The sequence below is a fragment of the Mobula birostris genome, chromosome 6 (genome assembly GCF_030028105.1).
Source record: "Mobula birostris isolate sMobBir1 chromosome 6, sMobBir1.hap1, whole genome shotgun sequence".
Classification (NCBI taxonomy): domain Eukaryota; kingdom Metazoa; phylum Chordata; class Chondrichthyes; order Myliobatiformes; family Myliobatidae; genus Mobula; species Mobula birostris.
The window spans coordinates 168,698,884-168,723,255 of record NC_092375.1 but is presented as its reverse complement, the minus strand read 5'-3'; the positions used below and the strand labels follow the sequence as shown (position 1 = coordinate 168,723,255).

Here is a 24,372-nt window from a genome sequence, read left to right as displayed (position 1 = left end):
TAACTGAAAGAAGAGATAGTAAGAGATTTGAAAGTGGGAGGGGGAGGAGGAGATCCAAAATGATAGGAGAAGACAGGAGGGGGAGGGATAAAGCTAAGAGCTGGAAAGTTGATTGGCAAAAGGGGTACAAGGCTGGAGAAGGGCGAGGATCATGGGATGGGAGGCTTAAGGAGAAAGAGGGAGGGGAGCACCAGAGGAAGATGGAGAGCAGGCAAGGAGTTATTGTGGGAGGGAGAGAGAGAAAGAGAGAGAGAGAGAGAAAAAAAGAAAAATAAATAAATAAATAAGGGATGGGGTAAGAAGGGGAGGAGAGGCATTAACGGAAGTTAGAGAAGTCAATGTTCATGCCATCAGGTTGGAGGCTACCCAGATGGAATACAAGGTGTTGTTCCTCCAACCTAAGTGTAGCTTCATCTTGACAGTAGAGGAGACCATGGATAGACATATCAGAATGGGAATGGGACGTAGAATTAAAACTGGGAGATCCTGCTTTCTCTGGCAGGCAGAGCGTAGGTGTTCAGCGAAACGATCTCAGAAAAGGTCGCAATGGCCAATGTTGCACTTAAAACAGGGTTAACTTGGACAGAAATGTGGAGATGGCAAACTTGACTTTAACACATCTCATCATTTCCTTGCAATCCCAGCTTCCCAGTCTTGGAAGAATATTATCAGCTTCAAACAGCACATAAAAGCATCTCAAGCAGTTTCCAATTAAGAGCATGGGATAACAGTATTTAATGCTTCGTACAGCTGATCACTTAAGTTTTTTGTGACGTTGTCTTTGAATTACACAGTGAATGGTGAATATGTTAAGTACAGCTTTTTTCAAGAAAGTAATAACCCTACAGTGGCACTTTGTCATTGAAGTTACCCCATCTGTTATGAAAGCAAGGGTGTTGGTGAGCGAACCCTTTGAAATATTGCTCAATACCACACAATATTGACTCTCCCTTCGTATCTACTTCTGGACCCCTTCAAATAAGAACTCTTCAATAATACTTTCACCTTTTATGAAGTGACATATCCAAGAAGATTCATTGCCTGGCAAAGTTGACTCATGCAACTGCAGAACACATTCTGTTGTCCTAAATATGTTGCACAAAGTGTCTTCCACAATCTCAAACTTTTCATCTATTCATCTTTGTAAAGAGTTGTTGCAGAGCAGAATCGCTTGAATTATTTGGCCTGGTGACTTATGCAAAACCATACTCAGAAGCTCATCAGTTCTTCTCCAATTGTATAGGGCTTTCCAGACTTAGCAATGAAATATTGTATAAGTGTGCAACCATCACTGTTTTGATATGAAGTGCTGGCAAAAATGTTTTGAAATATTTTCAATTTCTGAATGTTTTCACAAAGTGACTGAAAATAAGCCAAGCTCATGTTTGCTTTATCAGAGTGCATTCTCTTCAAGGACCCTGGCCAGTTTCATTGCCTCATTTGAAAGAGACTTTTTCCCACAGTTCCGTTGGTAGCTTAGCGCAGGTATAAACCTGGAAATGCCTGGAAATAACAATTTCTTCAGTCCAGATTTCTCATGATATGCAAAATACAAAAGTGCCACTTTGAACGGTCTAAGAGGAAGGCAAGAGATGAGGTCATTATGTGATCAATGTAATCAATTATGAGGCACTGAGGATCATGTTTGCATTAAGTAATTGATTCCTTAAATAAAGCCTCTTTAATCCCTCAGCTGTCCCCTTGCTACTGAGCACTCCCCACCACCCCTTTTATCTTTATCGCCCCTAAGAAACACCCACCATCCCCAGAGGGGCAGTATCACCCACTTTTGGAATCACTGCTCCATCACAACTCCAGTTTCAGTCAGAGTAATGGAAAACTATAGCACAATAACAGGCCCTTTGGCCTATCTCGTCTGTGCCAAACCATTTGAACTGCCTACTCCCATTGACCACCATACCCATCCTCCAGACTTCTCTCAAACATTGAAACCGAGCTTGTATGCACCACCTGAACTGGCAGCTTGTCCCACACTCTTGTGACCCTCTGAGTGAAGAAGATTAACCTGTTTCCCTTAAACTTTTCACCCTTAACCCATGACCTCTAGTTGCAATCCTACCAATCTCAGTAGTAAAAGTCTGCTTGTATTTACCCTGTCTACACCACTCAATTTTGTACATCTTTATTAAACCTCCCTTCAATCTTCTATGTTTCAAGTCCTAACTATTAAATCCTAACCTATTCAAACTATCCTTACAACTTGGGTCCTCCACTCTCAGCAAAATCCTTGTAAATGATCTCTGTGGTCTGCCACTCCTGCCCTTCCCACAAGCAAGTCTCACAAACAACTACAATATGATAATTCCATCTGTTGATCCATGGCCTGAGATCATGTGCCTTTCCTAAAATACTTCTTGCATTGAAATATACATAGCGCAGAAACTTTGTCACATCACACTCAAACTTTTGATTCTTGACTTTGTCTGATGTCTTAGCAATGTCTCTCCACAACCTCTCCATCATATCTTCCGGCACTCTGGTTCCCATCCTCCTGCAACTTTAGTTTAAACCCAACCCCTCACCCCTCACCATGGAGCACAAGCAAATCTTTTTGCTAGGATATCAGTCTGTCACCATTTCAGGAGCAAACCATCTCTTTTGTACAGGTCCCACCTTCCATCGAAGAGAGTCCAACGATCCAAAAATCTGACTCCTTCCCTCCTATACCAAATCCTTAAGCACGTGTAAAACTGTATGATCTTCCTATTCCTGGCCTCACTAGCTTGTGTCACGGGTAGCCTGAGACAACAACCCTGGAGGTCCAAGTGAAGAATTGACCTAAAAATTGAGTCTGTTTTTCTGCCTCCAGAGTCTACCTAAAACATTAAACACCCAGTTATCCGCACCAATCATGGCTTGACCATTTTCTGCTCATCTTGTTATATCTCCTCTCCACCCCACGACCCCGGGCTTCAAATAGTTAACAGCAATTTAGGGACAATTTATAATTACCCCAACCAATCTGTAATCTGCAGGAAGAAACTGGAGCACATCCAAGTGCACCGAAAGCATGAGGTCATCATTGAACCTGGGTCACTGGAGCATTGCTGCCATTAAGTGCGAATCTGCTTAGTGTTCACACATTTGCAGCTTTTGACTCTGTATCCCCTTTACCCAGGACATGCCCTCTTCTCACTGCTACCATCGAGGAGTAGCTACAGGAGCCTGAAGACACCCTCAATGTTTTAGGAACAGCTTCTTCCTCTCCACAATTAGAATTTTGAATGGATAATGAACACATATAAACTACCTATTTTCTTTCTCTTTCTTAAGTTGGCATGAAGTCTATGGAATTGAGGGAATCAAGTAGTGAGATCATGGAAACTGTACAGATTGAAAAGGAGGTGGTGCTTGCTGTCTTGACCTGACAGTGTTCCCTCGGACCTTGAAGGAGACTAGTGTTGAAATTGCGGGGGCCCTGGCAGAAAAACTTAAAATGTCGCTGTCTACGGATGAGGTGCCGGAAGATTGGAGAGTGGCTCATGTTGTTCCGTTGTTTAAAAAAAGATCGAAAAGTAATCCGGGAAATTATAGGCCGGTGAGTTTAACGTCGGTAGTAGGTAAGTTATTGGAGGGAGCACTAAGAGACAGAATCTACAAGCATTTGGATAGACAGGGACTTATTAGGGAGAGTCAACATGGCTTTGTGCGTGGTAGGTCATGTTTGACCAATCTGTTGGAGTTTTTCGAGGAGGTTACCAGGAAAGTGGATGAAGGGAAGGCAGTGGATATTGTCTACATGGATTTCAGTAAGGCCTTTGACAAGGTCCCGCATGGGAGGTTAGTTAGGAAAATTCAGTCACTAGGTATACATGGAGAGGTGGTAAATTGGATTAGACATTGGCTCAATGGAAGAAGCCAAAGAGTGGTGGTAGAGAATTGCTTCTCTGAGTGGACACCTGTGACTAGTGGTGTGCCACAGGGATCAGTGCTGGGTCCATTGTTATTTGTCATCTATATCAATGATCTGGATGATAATGTGGTAAATTGGATCAGCAAATTTGCTGATGATACAAAGATTGGAGGTGTAGTAGACAGTGAGGAAGGTTTTCAGAGCCCGCAGAGGGACTTGGACCAGCTGGAAAAATGGGCTGAAAGATGGCAGATGGAGTTTAATACAGACAAGTGTGAAGTATCGCACTTTGGAAGGACAAACCAAGGTAGAACATACAGGGTTAATAGTAAGGCACTGAGGAGTGCAGTAGAACAGAGGGATCTGGGAATACAGATACAAAATTCCCTAAAAGTGGCGTCACAAGTAGATAGGGTCGTAAAGAGAGCTTTTGGTACATTGGCCTTTATTAAACAAAGTATTGAGTATAAGAGCTGGAATGTTATGATGAGGTTGTATAAGGCATTGGTAAGGCCGAATTGGGAGTATTGTGTTCAGTTTTGGTCACCAAATTACAGGAAGGATATAAATAAGGTTGAAAGAGTGCAGAGAAGGTTTACAAGGATGTTGCCGGGACTTGAGAAACTCAGTTACAGAGAAAGGTTGAATAGGTTAGGACCTTATTCCCTGGAGCGTAGAAGAATGAAGGGAGATTTGATAGAGGTATATAAAATTATGATGGGTATAGATAGAGCGAATGCAAGCAGGCTTTTTTCACTGAGGCAAGGGGAGAAAAAAAACCAGAGGACATGAGTTAAGGGTGAGGGGGGAAAAGTTTAAAGGGAACATTGGGGGGGGCTTCTTCACACAGAGAGTGGTGGGAATATGGAATAAGCTGCCAGATGAGGTGGTAAATGCAGGTTCTTTATTAACATTTAAGAATAAATTGGACAGATACATGGATGAGAGGTGTATGGAGGGATATGGTCCGTGTGCACAGCCAAGAAGGGCCAAAAGGCCTGTTTCTGTGCTGTAGTTTCTATGGTTCTATGGTAAGCTCTTTTTGCACTGCTTTTTTAAATGTACTGCTGCCAACAAATGTCGTGACATATGACATAGGGCTATTAAACCTAATTCTGGTTCCTTTGGGTCCTTTTTTCTCATACAGATTTGTCTATCATTTAAAATTTTTAAAAATTTAAAATTTTAGTTGGCTGATTGTCTGTTGTGAGAAAGCATTCCATGTTCCCATAGTTTTTGAACTATTATTTTTTTAAACTCCTTTCTTTCACATGAACACATTTTCTCTACTGAGCTGCATTTTCTGATAACCAGCAAGCACTTAACCACTGGTCCCTGTCCATTGGCTTTACTGCTTCCCCCATTGTGGTCCTTGCCTTAGTTCTCTGAAGCATACAGTGCTCAACTCTGAAAAGATCGATGAGTTCTCTTTTTGGATGCCTCAAGGGTCTGGTGCAAAGGCTTTTTTTTAAAATCATAAATAAGCAGGTCCTGTACGACTTGAATTTTCAGTAAACAATTTTACCTGACTCTGAACTTCGTTTAGTTGTTTTTTTAAAACAAACCTTTTATAGATTTTCAATGTTTGTAATCAACTTAGATGACAACATAATACATTTATTTGGAAATTTGACCCTAGATTAATTTTTAACCTATGAAATCATTTTTATAGTAGTTCTATAAAGTCCCTGGAAATGGCTAGCAGGTAAATGAATTTTAAGTGACAGTGCCTACCTTATTAAAAAAAAGTAATTTGGCATTGTTTTATTCAGAATACAAAGCAAGTGAAGCTGATGATGACCCCAAGGTGGAGTTTTCAAGATCTCTTTCATCTAAACAAAAACAGAAACTTCTGAGGCAAATCGTCTGGTTTTTTTTTTGCATTGCTGCTGATAATACCCAAAACTCATCCTTCTCCAGCAGGGCTTAGAAGTTGGCATCGACTCTGCTTGGTGCCATTCTTGGTGCATGAATTTTTGCTACAGACATTTCTTGGAAGCTTTAAAACATGCAATTAATTTATGAGAGTCAGCAATCTAGGCATATACTGAAGCAAGCAAGATGAGCAGACATTTTAAAAGCTGCATTCATTCTTCCATGTGCCTTCCATGTTCCATGAGATTCATGTTACATAGAATTTACACTAAACCTTTCTTCATATCCAGTAAACCCTTATGTAAATACCTCCCAGATTACCACTGGATATATCTCCTTTGGAAAAAGTGCATGGAAGAGTAAAGAGATTTGGGACCCAACATTCAGGTCTCACCAGAAACTGATGGATTGGGAATTGAGGTTACTAAAATAGGGGAAACCTTAAGAGTACCAGTGTAGAAAGGAGTGGTACTCGAACTTTTGCTCTTTGAAACTCTGGTTACACCAAATATATTGCACTGAATTCCTTTCCGGGCATTTGATCTCAGGAAGAACATTTTGGCCTTGGAGTGTATATAGTGCAAATTCACCAAAATTATACATGGGTTTAGAGATTAATAGTACCAAAACTGGATGGATGCAATTTATTGGGTATAGAAGTTTTAAAGGATGGATAACACACAAAAAAATTAAATACACTCCTTATTTAAAATAATCCCAGAAAAGCACAACATAGTCTTAAATGTGAGCTTTGCTGTTCAGCAGTACAATTGGGATATGCTTCATTCTGCTAAATTTGTCAAAAAAAAAAGGCTTAGCTGATTAAAAATTTCATGCAAGAGTATTTTTCCATAAGACTAGAGGGGAAATAGGACTAGACTGTATAAAGAGTTAAATAATAGAACCTGTGATTTATCCAAGTTGGCTTCTGCATTAAAAGTTCAAGTAAGAGTATCCAGTTGAACTTGAAACAGTTTGCAAATTTTGCATTGTCGTGTCAAGAAAATATCATGGATACGTTTACCGCATATTTTGCCTTTCAATGTTTGGTGTGCACTTAGTCCAGCAGAATCATTACACTGTGTTAATCAATGCATTTATTTCTACGTCCATATCATCCTAAACATCTGTATCTTTACCATTTATTTAGGTTCACATTCTCCACGGACTCCAATTTCATCAGAAGCTCTGCAATCAGCAACACAAAGGTGGGGTCTAAAACTTTAAAAGTGAGCAAAACCCCCTTGTTAAACTTTTATTAAATTTTTGCTTAAACTTATTAAGCAGAAACATGGGTTAGCATCATGAAAATATGATGTTGCAGGATCTGAAGTTTCCTTTACTGATAATCAAAGTAATTGGAGCATAAAGCACCAGAAGCAATTGTATCACAAGAAGAAAATTAGATATTTAAACTCATTGAATAGTTACCAGCTTTACAGCACACAAAATGCTAGAGGAACACAGCAGGTCAAGCTGCATCTATGGAAATGAATAAACAGTCAAAATTTTGGGCCGAGACTCTTCTTCAGAACTGAGAAGGAAGGGGGAAGATGCCAGAATAAAAAGGTGGAAGGAAGCTAGCTGGAAAGTGATAGGTGAAGCCAAGGAGATGGTAAAGGTAAAAACGGAATCTGATAGGAGATGAGAGTGGACCTTAGGAGAAAGAGGAGGAGGAGAGGATGCAGGGGGAAGTGATAGGCAGATGAGAAGAGGTAAAGGGACAGAGTGGGGAATAGAGGAAGACAGGAGGGAGAGAAAGAAATTTACCAGGAGAAATCAATATTCATGCCAACAGTTGGAGGCTACCCAGATGGAAGACAAGGTGTTGCTGCTCCATTCTGAGGGCAGCCTCATCTTGGCTATGGAGCTATGTCGAACAGGAATGGGAATTGGAATTAAAATGTTTGGCCACCAGGAAGTTCCACTTTTTGCGGATGGAGCGGAGGTACTCAATGAAGCAGTCCCCCAATTTACAATGTGGCCTCCTCTCCCAACATAGAAGGGGCACACTGGGAGCACCGGACACAATGGACAACGTCACCTGGAATGACTGACTGTTTGGAACCCTGAAGGGAGGTGAGAGAAGAGGTGAATGGGCAGCTGTAGCACTTACAGCGCTTGTAAGGATAAGTGCCAGGAGGGAGATGAGTGGGGAGGGATGAATGAACAAGGGAATCACAGAAGGAGCGAACCTTGGGTAAAGCAGGTGGGGGGAGGGGTAAAATGTGTTTAGAGGTAGGATTCCTTTAGAGATGGCAGACATTGGGGAGGATGATATGTCGGATGCAGAAGCCCACGGAGTGGTAGGAAAGAACAACAGGAACTCTATCACTGTTAAGGTGGCAGGAAGATGAGGTGAACATGGATGTTTGGGTGAGGGCACCATCAATAGTGGAGAAAGGGAAACACTGTTCTTTGAAGGCAGAAAGAGATCTCTGATATTCTGGAAAGGAAAGCCACATCCTGTGAACTGAGAAAAAGGAATAGCAGTTTTACAGGAGATAGGGCTGCTTAGCTGTGCTTTACTTCTAACCCATCCATTCCCACATAAGGATATACAGTAAGACCGTACACTCATTGAGCAAGATATTTCTTTAAATTTAGTTGAACTGACTTATTACCTAAATCCTTCACATAGAGTATTCTTTACGTTACGTCTCCGTCTAAATGTGCGATGTGCAGTTTACAGTAATTTATAATAAATAGTATGTACAACAGGATAAACAATATAACATAGAAATATAATTGTGTCAGCATGAATTAATCAGTCTGACAGCCTGGTGGAAGAAGCTGTCCCGGAACCTGTTAGTACTGGCTTTTATGCTGCAGTACCGTTTCCCGGATGGCAGCAGCTGGAACAGTTTCTGGCTGGAGTGACTCGGGACCCCACTGAGCCTTCAGGCCATTTTTACACACCTCTCTTTGTAAATGTCCTGAATAGTGGGAAGTTCACATCTACAGATGTGCTGGGCTGTCTGCACCACTCTCTGCAGAGTCCTGTGATTGAGGGAAGTACAGTTCCCATACCAGGCAGTGATACAGCCAGTCAGGATGCTCTTAATTGCGCACCTATAGAAAGTTCTTAGGATTTGGGGGCCCACACCAAACTTCTTCAGACATCTGAGGTGAAAGAGGCGCTGTTGTGCCTTTTTCACCACATTGCCGGTACGTACAGACCACGTGACATCCTCGTCAGAAAATAAAGTAACAATTTTAGGCATTCTCAGCATAGAGAAATAATTTAGATTTACTGTGTTATTAATGCCCAAACCATACTCGTGATCCTCCACTGTTAATTGGTATTTTAGGTCAAAGACAAATCTGTGCAGTGTTTCATGGAGCACGCTTTGGCAATGAAGTAGGAGGATGAGTGTGGTAAAGGATTTAAAAATACAGCATTAGCACTTGTCTGCATAGTTCATATAGTTATAGGTGGGTGACCTTTACAGCTTCAATCAAGAATTCTAAAAGGATTCTCTCTCGGTAGTTCGAGTAAGGAACATGATAGAATGGATGGAAAAGCTTTGAAGAAATGGAATAATCAGGTATTTGGAGTCATAGATTATTACAGCACAGAAATGCCTTAAGGCCCAATTTGCCTATGTTGACCAAGATGCCCATCGAAGCTATTTAGTCCATTTGGCCCATATCTCTCTAAATCTTTCCTATCCATGTACATACCTGTCAAGTGTCTTTTAAAAGTTATTGTACATGCCTCAGCCACTTCCTTCGGTAGCTTATTCTATTTACTAAAAGACCATAAGGCATAGGAGAAATTAGGCCATTCGGCCCATTGAGTCTGCTCCACCATTCTATCATGGCTGATTTATTATCCCTTTCAACTCCATTCTCTGGCCTTCTTCCCATAATATTTGAGACCGTTAATGATCAACAACCTATCACCCTCTGCTTTAGATATACCCAACAACTTGGCCTCCACAGCTGGATGTGGAAAGGAAATCCACAGATTCACAAAGGCCTAGCTAAAGAAATCCTGCCTCATCTCTGCTCTAAAGGGACGTCCCTCTATTCTGCAGCTGTGCACTCTGTTCCTAGACTCCCCCACTACAGACAATAAGACATAGGAGAGAAATTGGCAACTCAGCCCTTCAAGTCTGCTCTGCCATAGGAAACATCCTTTCACATCCACAATATCAAGGACGCAATATAGAATAAGTTTCAATCAGATATCTCCCCCCTCCCCATTCTTCTAAACTTGAGTACAGGCCCAGAGACATCAAATGCTTCTCATTCCTTAACCCTTTCACTGTTGTGAATCTCCTCTGGATCTTCTCCAATGTCAGCATCTACTTTCTGCTCACAGTGCTCCAAGTGCAGTTTGACCGATGCCTTAAAGCCTCAGAATTACATCCTTGTTTTTATATTCTAGTCCTCACGAAAAGAATGCTTGTGTTGCATTTGCCTTCCTCACCACTGACTCAAATGCACAAGGACCCCCTTTGCTCCTCTGATTTTAGCAGTACTGGTGTCCTCGTAAAGGTATGAGCACAAGAAGAATGCCAACCCAATAAAACATCAGGACATTCTTACGCTCCACAAAGTCCTCAGCTGAGTTTAAAAGAATGCAAGCTTCTGTATCTACCATGGGCTTCACTGTAAAACCTGCCAGATAGTAAATCAGCTCTGCATCAGTACTTCTTGGACTCCATTTCAGATATGAAATCCCATAGCCTTTCTCTCCAGATACCCTCAAGACAATTTGGTTTTTACTGGGGGTTTAATTCATGATTACCATTGTTTGCTTACAATCTGACGAGTCCCCGCTGTGCATGTTATTATCCCGTCAAGAGTTCTCCTACACTGCATGGTTCCTAGCTTCTATACATTATTGCATAGGGATGCATAGCCCATTTGCCAGACAAGACTTTATACTGACCAAAAGATGGTATTATTACCAGTGTCCATAAAAATGTATTCACCCACCACCCCCCGAAGTTTTCTTCTTTTATTGTTTTACAACATTGAACCATAGATTTAATTTGGCTTTTATTGACACTGTTTGACAGAAAAAAAGACTTTCCTGTTAAAGTGAAAACAGATCTCTACAAAGTGATCTAAATAAATAACAAAAATTAAAAAAAAGGATTGCACAAGTATTAACCCCCCCCCCTTTAATATGACACACCAACTCATCACTGGTGCACCAATCGGTTTTAGAAGTCACATTAGTTAAATGGAGATCACCTGTGTGCAGTCAAGATGTTTCAACTGATTGTAGTAAAAATAAACCTGTATCTGGAAGGTCCAACAGCTGCTGAGTCAGTATCCTGGCAAAAAACTACACCACAAAGACAAAAGAACACTCCAAGCAATTTCGCAAACAGGTTATTACAAAGCACAAGTCAAAAGATGGACAGAAGAAAATTTCCAAGTCACTGAACATCCCTTGGAGTACAGTTTAGTCAATCATCAAAAATGGAAAGAATATGGCACATCTGTAAACCTGCTGAGAGCAGGCCGTTCTCAAAAACTGACTGACTGTGCAAGAAGAGACTAGTGAGGGAGGCCACCAAGAGACCTACAGCAACTCTGGCGGAGTTATAAGCTTCAGTGGCTGAGATGGGAAGAGACTGCATGCAACTACTGCCCGGGTGTTTTACCAGTCACAACTTTATGGGAGAGTAGCAAGGGGAAAGCCACGGTTGAGAAAAACTCACATGCAAGATTTCCTGGTGGCGGCTGATGGAGTAACAGCAATCTGCCGTTGCTCCAACTTTAATTATCTTACTATTTCCAACCTGTCTTGAAACTTCTTTTTTTTTATATAAAGTGTGATATTCTTTCATTATGGCTGGAAGGACTGCCAGAGGTACTAAACAGGTTGATTTCCTGCCTCTTTGGATTCTATTATGGAATTACTGCAAAGTCATACACAAGAAGCCTCTGAGAAGTTTCAACAATTCAGCACTGAATTTAAACAAATAGATGGTAAATTGGACTCTATTCAACAAACTCTTAATGAACACGATAAATTTATTAAAAATAATGAGGAAAATTTGTTGGCTCTGGAAACGGAAGTGGATGAATTGCAGAAGCTTTGTGAAAAGCAATCGAAGTCCAACAAAAAGTTAAGACAGAAGATTATCGACCTAGAAAATAGAAGTAGACGGAACAACTTACAGGTTCTAGGTTTCAAAGAATTAATCAAAGTTTAACATCCCATGGAGTTTTTTGCAAACTTTTTGTAATTATTTCCGGAGTTTTGACGTCTGTGCCTATGATCGAACAAGTTCACAGATCTCCTGCATTTAGATTTCCTAATGCTCAGAAACCAAGATCAGTAATAGTCTGCTTTCATGAATTTAAAACAAAGGAACTCATAATTCATGAATCTCGTTGAAGAGGCATGATTGATTATAATGGTTGCAAGATTAGAATCATTGAAGATTATTTGCCTGAGGTTACGCAGGAACTTGTTAAATTCGAAGAAGTTATGTCTGAGTTTTTTTTAAATATGGGGTTTCAAGCCTTCCCTTCGTTACCCAACCTGACTCAGAATTACACTTAAAAACGGTTCTTTTGAATGGTTCCGCTCGACTATTGAAGCACGAAAGTTTTTAAAATCCAAAGGTTAAACCCGAAGGCTAACTGTTTAGTTTCTCCTTACATGAAGACACAAGATTAAATGAGAAACTTTTAATTCGCAAATCCCGTCGAAGGGGCATGTCTGGTTATAAGGTGGAATATTAAGATTCTCGAAGGTTATTTGCTTGAGGTTATGCCGGAGTGCGCCAAGTTTAAACAAGCTCTGTTGGAATTTTTTTTTAAACAAGGGTTTTAACCCATCCCTTGGCTACCCAGTTTGACTGAGAATCTCATTAAAGATGGATCCCTCGAAAGGCTTTGTTTGAATGTTGAAGCACAAAGATTTTTTTAAATTTGGAAGCTAATTGCTTAGTCTGTTTTTCCATGAAGATATAAGATGTCTATCTGTATGAATAATTTTATCCTTTACTTTTGGTAAACCTTTGTAACTAATTTCCTTTTGTATTTTTTAATACTGTATTTTTGATATACAAGAGCTGAATCTCGTTTGGGTTTTATTTAGTCTAGGTTGGAATATAAATAACCTTGAAACTAATTGGCGCAATCAACATGTTTTTTGGGGGGTTGTCAGTAGTTTGTAGATGCCGACTTTCTATTGGTCGGTTTTCTTTCTTTGGGAGGTGGGCAGGGTTATGGTATTTTCCTAGAAGCTGTTTTCGAATTTTTAGCCAACTTGTTGCTTGGTTACCATTTCGTTATGTTTATGGCTTGGTTTTTAAAATTACATTTTAACCCTTCCTTTAAATAATATTAAAAATGGACCAAACTATTAATTTACTCAGTTTTAACGTGAAGTGTTAAATCACCCTGTTAAACATAATAAGAATTTTGCTTATATTAAGAAATTTAAGGTCCCTATTATTTTTTTTTACAAGAAACTCACATATGCAAATATGATAATCTACGATTTTTTAGCCGTTGGAATGGACTTTGTTTTCACTCTTCTTTTCAGGCCAAATCTAGAGTTTCAATTCTTATAGAAAACACACTTTGTCCAACATAAAGTAGTGTCTCATACTAATGGATGTTTTGTTATAATCTCAGGAAAACTAGATAAAAGTTAATAGTATTTGCCAATGTGTATGCCCCAAATGTAGATGACCCAGGATTCTTTGAATGCTTTTTTTCATTTTTACCAGATCTGAATGATGAGAGGAGATTTTAACTGTTCTTTAATGATGAGAGGAGATTTTAACTGTTCGCTAGACCCAGTCTTAGACCAATCGTGTTCTAAACCAGCGTCCCTTAATAAATCAGCTTTGTTTATTCAATCCTTTTTATTGAAGTGTGGTATAGTTATGTTTGGCATTTCTTATATCCTTTAGATAGGGAATATTCGTTTTTCTCCCCCATGTTCATCACACATATTCAGGATTGATTGTTTTTTTTTAAATCGATAGTCAAATGATCTCATCAGTTCATTCCTGTGAATATCAAGAGATTGATGTTTTAGACCATGGTCCTATATTTTTATCTTTAAAACTCCCTGGTCTTCTTCAAACCAACAGATTCTGGCATTTTACTACAACTTTGTTATCTGATAAGGAATTTTTAAAATTTCCAGAGAAGCATATTATTTTGTTTTTTGAAGAGAATAAAAAGGAAGAGACTTCTAATCTTATTGTATGGATGGGATACTTTCAAGGCCTATAATAGAGGACAAATTATTTCTTATACTGTGAATGTTAAGAATAAAGCTATAAAGAAATAATTGAATTAGCCAATCAATTAAAGCAATTAGATCATGGTTCAACATCGAATATTTATGGTATGTTACTGGAGACGAGGAATGTTCCTTTAGATAAAATTAAGAATCTCTTGAACAAGAGTTACAGACATCAATATCTGAGGAAACTTGGAATGAAATTTTTAAACTGGTTAATACGTCATCGCTATGTGCTCACCATTCCTTCATACAATTTAAGGTGGTACATAGAGTCCATATGAGTAAAGATACGCTATCTCATTTTTATTCGGATATATCTCCCTACTGTGACAGATGCAATAATGGAGAAGCTTCATTAATTCATGTGTTTTGGACTTGTCCATGTCTTAAAAAATATTGGAAGGAAGTTTTTCAAACTTTTTCTTTACTTTTCAAAGTCAATTTTAAGCCTAATCCTCTGACGGCCCTATTCAGTATTGTTGCAGGACAAGATATCAAGTTGAAGACATCAGATTTACATATTTTGGCCTCTAGCTCTCTTATAGCTAGGAGGGCGCTTTTGTTTAAATGGAAAGATGTTTCTCCTCCTACTCATGCTCAATGGTTATGCAATGTTATGTCATGCTTAGATTTAAAGAAGATTCATTGTTCAATTTCTGAATCTCGTCAAGACTTTCAAACATTGTGGGAACCTTTTCTGAATTATTTTCAAAACTTTCAAAACCCTCAATTTGTTGTTTAAATTTAGATGTTGGCTATTATTAATTTTTCTTATACGAGAAAATATAACCTTTTTTTCTCCTTAATAAACCGTTTCGGTCTTGGGAGGGGTTAGATTTTTTTTGTAATAAATTAGTATATTTCAATATAACTTTGACTAACCTACATGAATATGGGGTAACAAGATTGTTATTATTTATAGATATAATGTAATTGGTAGTTGCTTTTTCGACCTTTATATATACTTTCTTGTACTCTGTATTCTTTTATGTAGAAATTAAAATATTGAAAAAGAAAAAAACTCACATAAAATCTCACCTAAAGTTTGCCAGAAGGCAATGGGAGACTCTGAAGTCAGTTGGAAGAAGGTTCTATGGTCTGATGAAACCAAATTCCCACTGCTGCCTGTAAGGAGATGGTACATTCTCCCCGTGATTGTGTGGATTTCCTCCAGGTGCTCTGGTTTCCTCCCACAGTCCAAAGTAGCACCAGTTGGTAGGTTAATTGATCATTTTAAATTGGCCCTTGATTAGGCCAGGGTGCAATCGAGGGATTGCTGGGCAGCATAACTCCAAGGGCTGGAAGGGCCTAACTGTGCTGTATCTCAATTAAAAAAAAATTGAGCTTTTTGACTAAACGCTATGTTTGGCATAAGCCAAACACTGCACATCAAAAACACACCATCTCTACCATGAAACCGGTGGTGGCTGCATCATGCTGTAGGGATGTTCACTACAGCGGCCCTGGAAGGCTTGTAAAAACAGAAGGCAAAATGAATGCAGCAAAATACAGAGAAATCCTGGAAGAAAACCTGATGCAGAACTGTGACTTGAGAAAAGATTTGATTTCAAGCAAGACAATGACCTGAAGCACAAAGCTACACAGGAATGACTTAAAAGCAAAGTAATGTCCTGTAGTGGCCAAATCAGAGTCCAGACCTCAATCCAATTGAGAATTTGTGATTGGACTTGAAAAGGGCTGTTCACTCATGATCCCCATGCAACCTGACAGAGCTTGAACAGTTTTGTAAAGAAGAATGGAGAAAAATTGCAGTGTCCAGATGTGCAAAGCTGACAGAGACTAATCCACACAGAATCAAGGCTGTAATTGCTGTCAAAGGTGCATCTACTAAATACTGACTTGAAGGGGTTGAATACTTATGCAAACAATTATTGTGTTTTATATTTGTAATTAATTTAGATTGTTTTGTAGAGATGTTTTCATTTTGACACAAAAGTGTCTTTTTCGGTTGATCGGTGTCTAAAAAGAGCAAAATTAAATCCACTGTGATTCAATGTTGTAAAACAATTAAACATGAAAATTCCAGGGGGGGGGGTGAATACTTTTTATAGGCACTGTATATTAATTCCCTTCAACACATCTGATTCATTGAGCATGTGATACTTGAATAAACCTGAAAATGCAACAAAATTTGGATGTGTAGTAAGTAGTACCACGTTAGACCACCAAAAAAATTAGATGTTCTGGTCAGTTAAACAGTCAAGTAGTAAATGGATTTTAGTCCATTCATTAGGAAGTAATGCATTTGTTAAACTATACAAAGAATGCACAATAAGTGACAGAATATTGAAAAATCTGGACAAAGAGGGAGTAGTACAAGTCCACAGATCATTAAAGGCAGCAGGAAAGAATAATAAATTCAAAAAGCACACACAGTGTCTTCCTTTATTCGCTAAGACAGTAACAATAGTGTTATGATACTAGAATGACACACAATATTCGCCAGGCCACAGTGCAAATAATATCTACATTTATATTATAAGAAAGACACTCATCCACTAGACCTGGTTTAGAGGAGATTTAAGGATTTTCTCAGAACCAGAAAACTTGCTATGTGGATATATTGGATAAGGTAGCTTGTTTTCTTTGGAACAGAAGAGACCAAGAGACTCAATTCCAGTGTGTAAAATTATGAAGGGATTTGACAAAATACATATGAAAGACCTATTTCCTTTAGCATTGAGGTCAAAAAAACAAGGGTGAATAGCACAAAAGCGGTGGTAGAAGAACTAGGAAATTAAGTTCCCTCCCGCACCCCCAGGTAGGTGACAGCTGTCTTGCAGGGAACCTACCTAAAAAACATGGCTCAGGCAAAACCCCACATCACATGTAAAAAGTATCTGGATGAGTTGAAGAACCATGACCTGTAGGGCTACAAATCCAGTGGAGGATGATGGGATAAGTACAGTCAAGATGGTGAAATAGCCAGTATCATTTTGCTTATTTCAATGTATTTTCAGAAGCTTACTGAAAACAATGTTTCAGGTCAATAATAATAACTTTATATTCTGTTTCAATTTTGATATTAAAAAAACTTGGAATATTGGAAGTCACTGTTTGTAATATATGTAACAGCTAATTTGCAAACTAAGGATCTATAAAGCAGTTAAGATAAACAACCAGTTAATCCATTTTATTGCCACTGGTCGACTGATGCTCGTGAACAAAACTGAAAGAACACCTGCTCCTCTTCAAGAGAAGTACCATGGAACATTATGACTACTTGAACAAATATACCATTTAACATTTCAGCAAACCAATGCCAACTCCAATGCTACAGGATTTCATTTCAACCCACATTTTGACTGAAGGATTGCATAATTATGTCAAAGTAACACTTGAAATCAGCGAATACCAGCAGAACAATGAAAATGAGGGAAAAACTATTAAATATACTGTGATATTAAATGATAGTGAATTACTCTTCATTGATACATACTTGTAAGATGGAAGATTGCATCACAGGCACTGATGTGAGATAGGAAGGCATTCCCAAGCCCTTGACCAGCATGAGCACCCTTCACAAGTCCTGCTATGTCAACCACATTCAGAAATGCTGGTATTTTACTGTAAAAAATTAACAAAGTTTAACTTGCTTTTCTGTCTATACATCAAACTCAATTCAAAATTGAAAATAAACAAATCAGAAAAAAATGAATTACAAAAGATAAATCACAATGGTTCAGAGGCAGGGTCACAAATAATGAGGGGAGGGAGAGTGGAAGGGGAAAAAACATGAAAAACACCTGATCTACTGTTATATCATCAGCAAATATAGAATTTGCTGCAAAGTAGTTGCACAAAAAGAAAGTAGCCAGTGGATTTCAGTAGTTCCAGCCAAAGAGATGGAACCTGTTACCATCTCAATCAAAGACAGCACTTCAATCCCTCATCACCATAATTAAGGATCAGCCAGGATTAAGTAGCTCATCCTTGGAATTTTAATTCATGACATATTAACTTTACTGAGAATGACATTGCCAAATGTACATGTGATTCCATTTCATATTGTCCTTGTGAAATAAAGAATATAGAACTGTCTCAGAAGCACATATTAATTTCCAGCACTTAGTGTGCACAAAAAACTTATCAGGGTCTAATATGAATGCAATTTGGCCACTTGAGCAACAGCCAAAGTGGTTCAAAGACAATTATCACTTACAGGCCTTCTAGAAAATGCTTAAAATTTAAAAAGGTCATGAAACCTGGACACCAGTAATCCTTTGATTAAAAGATCTAGATCTAAAATCTAGCGGAATGCTATTCCAACATCAAGCACCCCATAAAATACCTATGATGAGGTCCTAAACATTTCCACTACATTAAGTACACATCCAAGTTGATGCTCATAAATTGATATAACAATCTATTTGGAAATTCAGATGCCTTATCATCTGACCATTTAACTTATTGCTGTTTATGGGTCTTTGCCTGGGGTGTCATCTAGGTGACTAATCTACTTTCAGACCTTTCAGCTTCCCAAGTACTTTCTCCTTAGTTATCACAACTATGCTCACTTCTGCTCCGACATTCTTGAGTTTCTGGCATAACACTGGTGTCTTCCACAGTGAAGACTGACACAAAATACTTGAGTTCATTCGCCATTTCTTTGTCCCACACTGCTACCTCTCTAGCATCATTTTCCAGCAGTCTGATACTCACAATCACCACTTTGTATAAGTATATATGTTGTTGTTTTTTTTTAAAAAAGCTTCCCAATCCTCTAGCTTCCCTCTAATATTTGCTATATTAAATGCCCCCTTTTGCTTTTCTGCTGCTTTGACTTCCCTTGTCAACCACAGTTGCCTCATCCTCCCTTTACATTGCTTCTTCTTCTTTGGGATAAACCGATCTCACACTTTCCAAGTGACTCCCAGATACTCTAGCCACTGCTGTTCTGTTGTCATCCCTGTTGGTGTCCCTTTCCAATCATCTTTGGCCACCTCCTCTAACATTCCTCTGCAGTTGCCTTTACTCAACTATAATACTGATGCAGCGTGAATTCTATCATATTATGATCACTGTCTCCTAAGGATTCCCTTACCTTAGCTCACTAATCAAATCTGGTTTATCGCACAACACCAGAATTGCCTTTTCCCTAGAGGGCTCGACCATAAGCTGCTCTAAAAAGCCATCGTGTAGCAAATCTATACATTCCTTCTCTTAGGATCCAGCACCAACCTAATTTCTTCCACCCACCCCCCCCCGCCCCATTACTATCACAACATTTCCTTTTGACATGTCTTTGTTTACCTCCGTTAGGAAATATTCTAGAGTTATGTGAATATAGTAGATATTAATTTAAGAACCAGTCTACAATTTACATTAAGTACTGAAGATTAGAATCAATTTTAAAGTTAAAGCATACCTTCGATTAAACAATACTGTCTGTGAAGCACAGGCTGATGCACAGACCAAGAGATATGGTTGGCAAAATGGTGCTCGTGAGATGAACACACATATAGATTAGCCAAACGTTAAGATAATGGGACTGTGTTAATTGTCCTACATCAATCTGGGTAACTATGGGTTTGTACTATTGTAAACAAGTTCAAGGAAGCTTGTAGGCCAGACTGATACTATCAATTAGTTTGTCCCAGCAAAGGTATTCGAACATTCAAAGATGTCTTCCAACATAGATACGCAATTCAAAGAGAAAGCACTGTCACCCTCAAGTATTTAAGTGAACAATGGCACTATAACTATTGAAATTTTTTCTTAAGCATACCATTGATCTTGAGGGTATAAAAATGAGATGCACTTCTGAATTTGTGAGACTATCAAGAGGGTTTCGAGAAGAATGTCTGCTTGTTATGATGAATAAAAGGCTTCTACATCACCAGCTCAGTGCCTCTCCAATGACTTCCATCAAAGTCACAACACTCCCAGAGCAATCTGTAGTCCACATTGTGGCTACTGTTTGGAAGCCTGTATATAATGCCCATCAGGGTCTTTTTATCCTTGCAATTTCTTAAACTCTATCCACAAGGATTCTACATCTTCCAATCCTATGTCATCTCTTTCTATCAATCGAGTCACCCCACCTGCTTGTCCTTTTGATACAATGTGTATCCTTGGATGCTAAGATCCCAAATATGATCTTCTTTCAGCCACGACCCAATGATGCCTGCAACATCATACCTGCCAATTTCTAACTGCGTTACACGATCATCTACCTCAGTCTCAGAAGCAGAAACTGGAGGAAAAAAGTCACTTTGGTGCAGATAAAAATGCTTTTGTAAGCTCTAAGGTCCCTGTCACCGCAGGCTCCTCTACACTGATGAGATCCGACGTAGACTGGGGGACCACTTTGTCGAGCACCTTTGCTGCATCTGCAAGCAGGATTTCCTGGTAACTAACCATTTTAATTCCAATTGCAAATTCATATTCCAACATGTCAATCCTCTACTGCCATGATGAGGCTACTCTGCGGGTGGAGGCACAACACCTCATTCTATCTGGGTAGCCCCCTCCCTGATGCCATGAACATCAATTTCTCCAATTCCCAGTCATTTCTCCCTCAGCTCTCTTCTTCCAGTCCCCTCCCCTCTTCTCTTTTCCTCACTTAGCTATCACCTTCCCTTAGTGCCCCTCCTCCTCCTCTCTCTCCCATCAGATTCCTTCCACTTCAGCCCTTCACCTTTTCCACCTATCACCTCTCAGCTTTTCACTTCACCCCCTCCCAGCAACCTGCCTTCACCTACCACCTTCTTTGCCAGTAACTCCTTCCCCTCCCCCACCTTCTTCTGGCTTCTTTCCCCTTCCTTTCCAGTCCTGATGAAGGATCTCGCTCTGAAACGTCAACTGTTTATTCCTTTCCATAGATACTACCTAACACGCTGAGTTTCTTCAGCATTTTGTATGCGTTTCTCCAGCACTTTGTATGCATTTCTCTGGCTCTCCAGCATCTGCAGAATCTAGTGTTTAGAAATTTAACATGTCTACAGCTTAAAAAAGATGAGATGCAGAAAAGAGATGAAGCTGAATGGAATGTGTCTCATACAAATCACAATACAGTAAATAAAATGATATGAGCTTTAATAAAGTTGTACAAGAACTGGTGAAGTAAGATGGTTCACTTCAAACCTGATTAATACCTACTGGCAATTTTTGAAAGGGGCTGGCTACAAATGAAATTCTACATGGATATAAAGATTTTCAAAAAGTATACCAATAAGATTGTAATCTACATGCTGTTTTATGGAGTGACACAACAGATTTGGAGATAATTATATTTGAGAACTTATGAATTTATAAGTACCTCAGAAAGGTTGGTCATTAAACCTTAAGCATCTGCAGACACCAAACATTCAATTTTATAAAATGTCATTCCTAACTAAAATATCCAAAGCTCTAAGAAAAATAAATTAATGTACCTGGGAGGCTTATGGTACTTGCAGAGGAAATCGAACCGCTCATCTGGAACAGGCACTCTGCTTTCATTGGGATCAATAGTACAGAAGGGAAAGTTTTCTGCAGCTGCTTGGCTCTTTGTTAGAACATTAAAAAATGTAGATTTCCTGTTTCACAGAAAAGAAGAGTATTTTAGCAAATGTTTGAATATAAACACTTGATACAGTGAAAGTGAATAGACAGCAAGATTATCTTAAAGACTGAACATCCTGCTTACAACACCAACTAATTATTTAAAGAATTAGGGGCAAGTTTGAGAGACCTTTAAATGATTTTACAAACATTGCTAAATAGGTCTTATGTATACAAAATATATATTATATAGCAGACCAGGCACACAAACAGCCCAATACTCAGAAGCTCAGTTCCATCCTGAACAAAACACCTCCTTGACTGACAGACCATCCATCAGTCCAAATGTTCATTTCAGTGTTGAGTATTCATCCCCAAAGTGAAATGCAGTCACTCACCTTTGCTACTCCACAGCACCTTCCAACCCACAACCTCTCACATGAAGGAAGAGGGGCTATAACACATGGAAACATCATATCTGCATATTCCCTCCCAAATTGCCTATTTCCCTGACTTGGAAATATATTTTCATTTTTTCAATCAGTGCCCAGACTAAACCCTGGAACTCCCTTCTCATCCGCACTGTGGGAGAGTTACATCAGAATGACTGCAAAGGTTCAAGGAGGCTCATCAGCTCTTTCAAGGATACTTGGCTAAGTATAATAAATGCTGGCTTCCCAATATCTAGAATATGGAAAAATGAATTTTGTAGAACACTAGTAGCATTACAGCAGTATGTAGCTCAGAAGGCTGTTTCAGGATTTGTGTTGCACTTAATGTGAGAGATGCTAGTTTTAGCACAAAAAAAGGAAATGCATTTTTATTTTTTGCCCTGGGATACGAAATTCGTCCTATCACAAGCAAATAAAGAAGAAAGAACTACGTGATCCAGCATTTAGAACAATGGGGGGGGGGGGTGAGGGCAGAAATTTACAGAAACATCCATGATCTTTAGAAGCATGATAGGGTAGATGACAAAACGTTCCCACTAGGTGACAGTTGTACAATGAGGAGCTGGTCATTTCAAACTGAATTGCGTAGGATCTTTTCAAGGAGGTTGGTGAATCTCTGGTTAGGTAGCATCTGTGGAAAGAAATTAGTTGACATTTCGGGCTTTTTTCCCCTTCCTTTCTAGTCCTAATGATGGGTCTCAGCCTGAAACATTGACTGTGCTTTTCCCCCATAGATGCTGCCTAAGCTCCTCCAACATTTTGCATGCTTTACTCAGAACTTCCAGCATCTGTAAAATCTTGTTTATGGTTCAGAAGTCTGACAGCAATAAGAAAGAAGCTGTCTTGAGTTCCTGTATATTTTCTAAGGCAGCAGAAGAGCGAAGAAGGGAATGGTAATAGTGGCAGGCATCCTTAGTACTACTTGCTTTCCTGAAGCAAACTTCCTGAAAATGGACTGGATGAAATAAAAGTGAGATGTCTGGGATGGGCTGACCTGTAGCTTCCAATGGTCAAGAGCAAATCAGTTATCATTCCAATTTGAGATGCAATTCATAAGGATACTTTCTGACATTAAGGGCTAGGTTGCTTTTCTGACATCATGACATAGTATTTGCAATTTAGCGGTGTATCTAGCCAAAGAGTTATTGTTAGAAAGGGAGCAGAGCAGAGGACTTAACACAATCATGGACAGCACCATTGTTAAGATACAGGGCGGATAAAATGTTACAACCAATTGAGATTAATTTAGAGATGGTGGGCAGAAGGACCATTATCAGCATTCTAAGATCCAAAACAATATATTTATTTTTAAACACAGAATATTACAAAACACAACGTTGTAGCCCCAAATGCCATTCTGCTGTCATTAAGTAAATCAGTACACAATAATGAAAGCATCCACTGGAAGACAAGACACCAGAAGATTGACAGTTGGGTAAATCCTCCAAGATTCAAGTAGAATCCTCCAGTTCTGCAGTTGTGTTTTTGATTACCATTGAATTATTCCACCAAAGTGGTTTGGGTGTCAGAACTAAAACTAGGAAGTGTTGAAAATATTCACGGAACACGCAGCATGGTGTTTTATTTCAGATTTTCAGCATCTGCAGCATTTTATTTTTGAAAGATAAAAGATCTGCTTCTGCAACTGGAAATGACCATTGATTGGACTTGCACATTTGTTAAATGTTAAGAGTAAAATTGTCACATATCACAAAGTTACAAGATATCTGCCTATTTTACTAACATTTACTGTCGATGACAGATTTAGACTTACCTTATGTTACTAAAAATAGATCATTCATCTATTTCAATCACCGAAGTAGTTGATTCTTCATTTTTAAATTGTATAAAATGTATGAATTTAACCATGTCCTTAAAAGGAATAATTCAGTGATTTTCATAACTATGCTGATTTGATTGCAGTCAAATTAAGTAACATGTGGAATAGGCAGGTTGTCTTAAGAGGAAAAATTGGACAGATTGCTTTTGTATCTGGGTGGGTCCAGTAGAATGAGAGGGGAATTGATTGAAACACAAGATCATGAAGCTGTTTGACAGAGTTGATGTTGAAAAAACAATTCTCTTTGTGGGTGAATCCAGAATTTGGGATTACTGTTTAAAAATAAGAGGTTGTCCATTTAGGTAAAGTTGAGGTGAAAATACTTTTCGGAATTATGAATTCTTGGAGTTTCAAAGAAAGTCCTTTAATATCTTTAATGCAGAGCCAGACAAGTTCCTAATAAGCATGGTGAAAGATACATTATATCAATAAAATAGAATTGATGGCATTATTAGATCTGCAGCGATCTGATAAAACAGCGCAGCAGGTTCAAGGGGCTGAGTGGCCTACCTCTGCACCTAATTCATATGTTTCAATGGGAACCACTTAGTGATGTAACTTTGCTTTCATAACAAACAATTTTTTTTTT

At 38.9% G+C, this 24,372-nt stretch overlaps 1 protein-coding gene across 1 annotated transcript in view; it reads right to left on the bottom strand.

Annotated features, from left to right (window-relative positions):
* Positions 1 to 24,372, bottom strand: part of ola1 (Obg-like ATPase 1) — a 170,997-nt gene that overhangs the window by 128,107 nt on the left and 18,518 nt on the right. Inside the window, exons 3-4 of the mRNA XM_072261847.1 lie at positions 21,383 to 21,526; positions 17,446 to 17,573 (exon numbers count right to left, since the gene is read on the bottom strand). Of these exons, the coding sequence (XP_072117948.1) occupies positions 17,446 to 17,573; positions 21,383 to 21,526 (272 nt within the window). The remainder of the gene's footprint in view (positions 1 to 17,445; positions 17,574 to 21,382; positions 21,527 to 24,372) is intronic.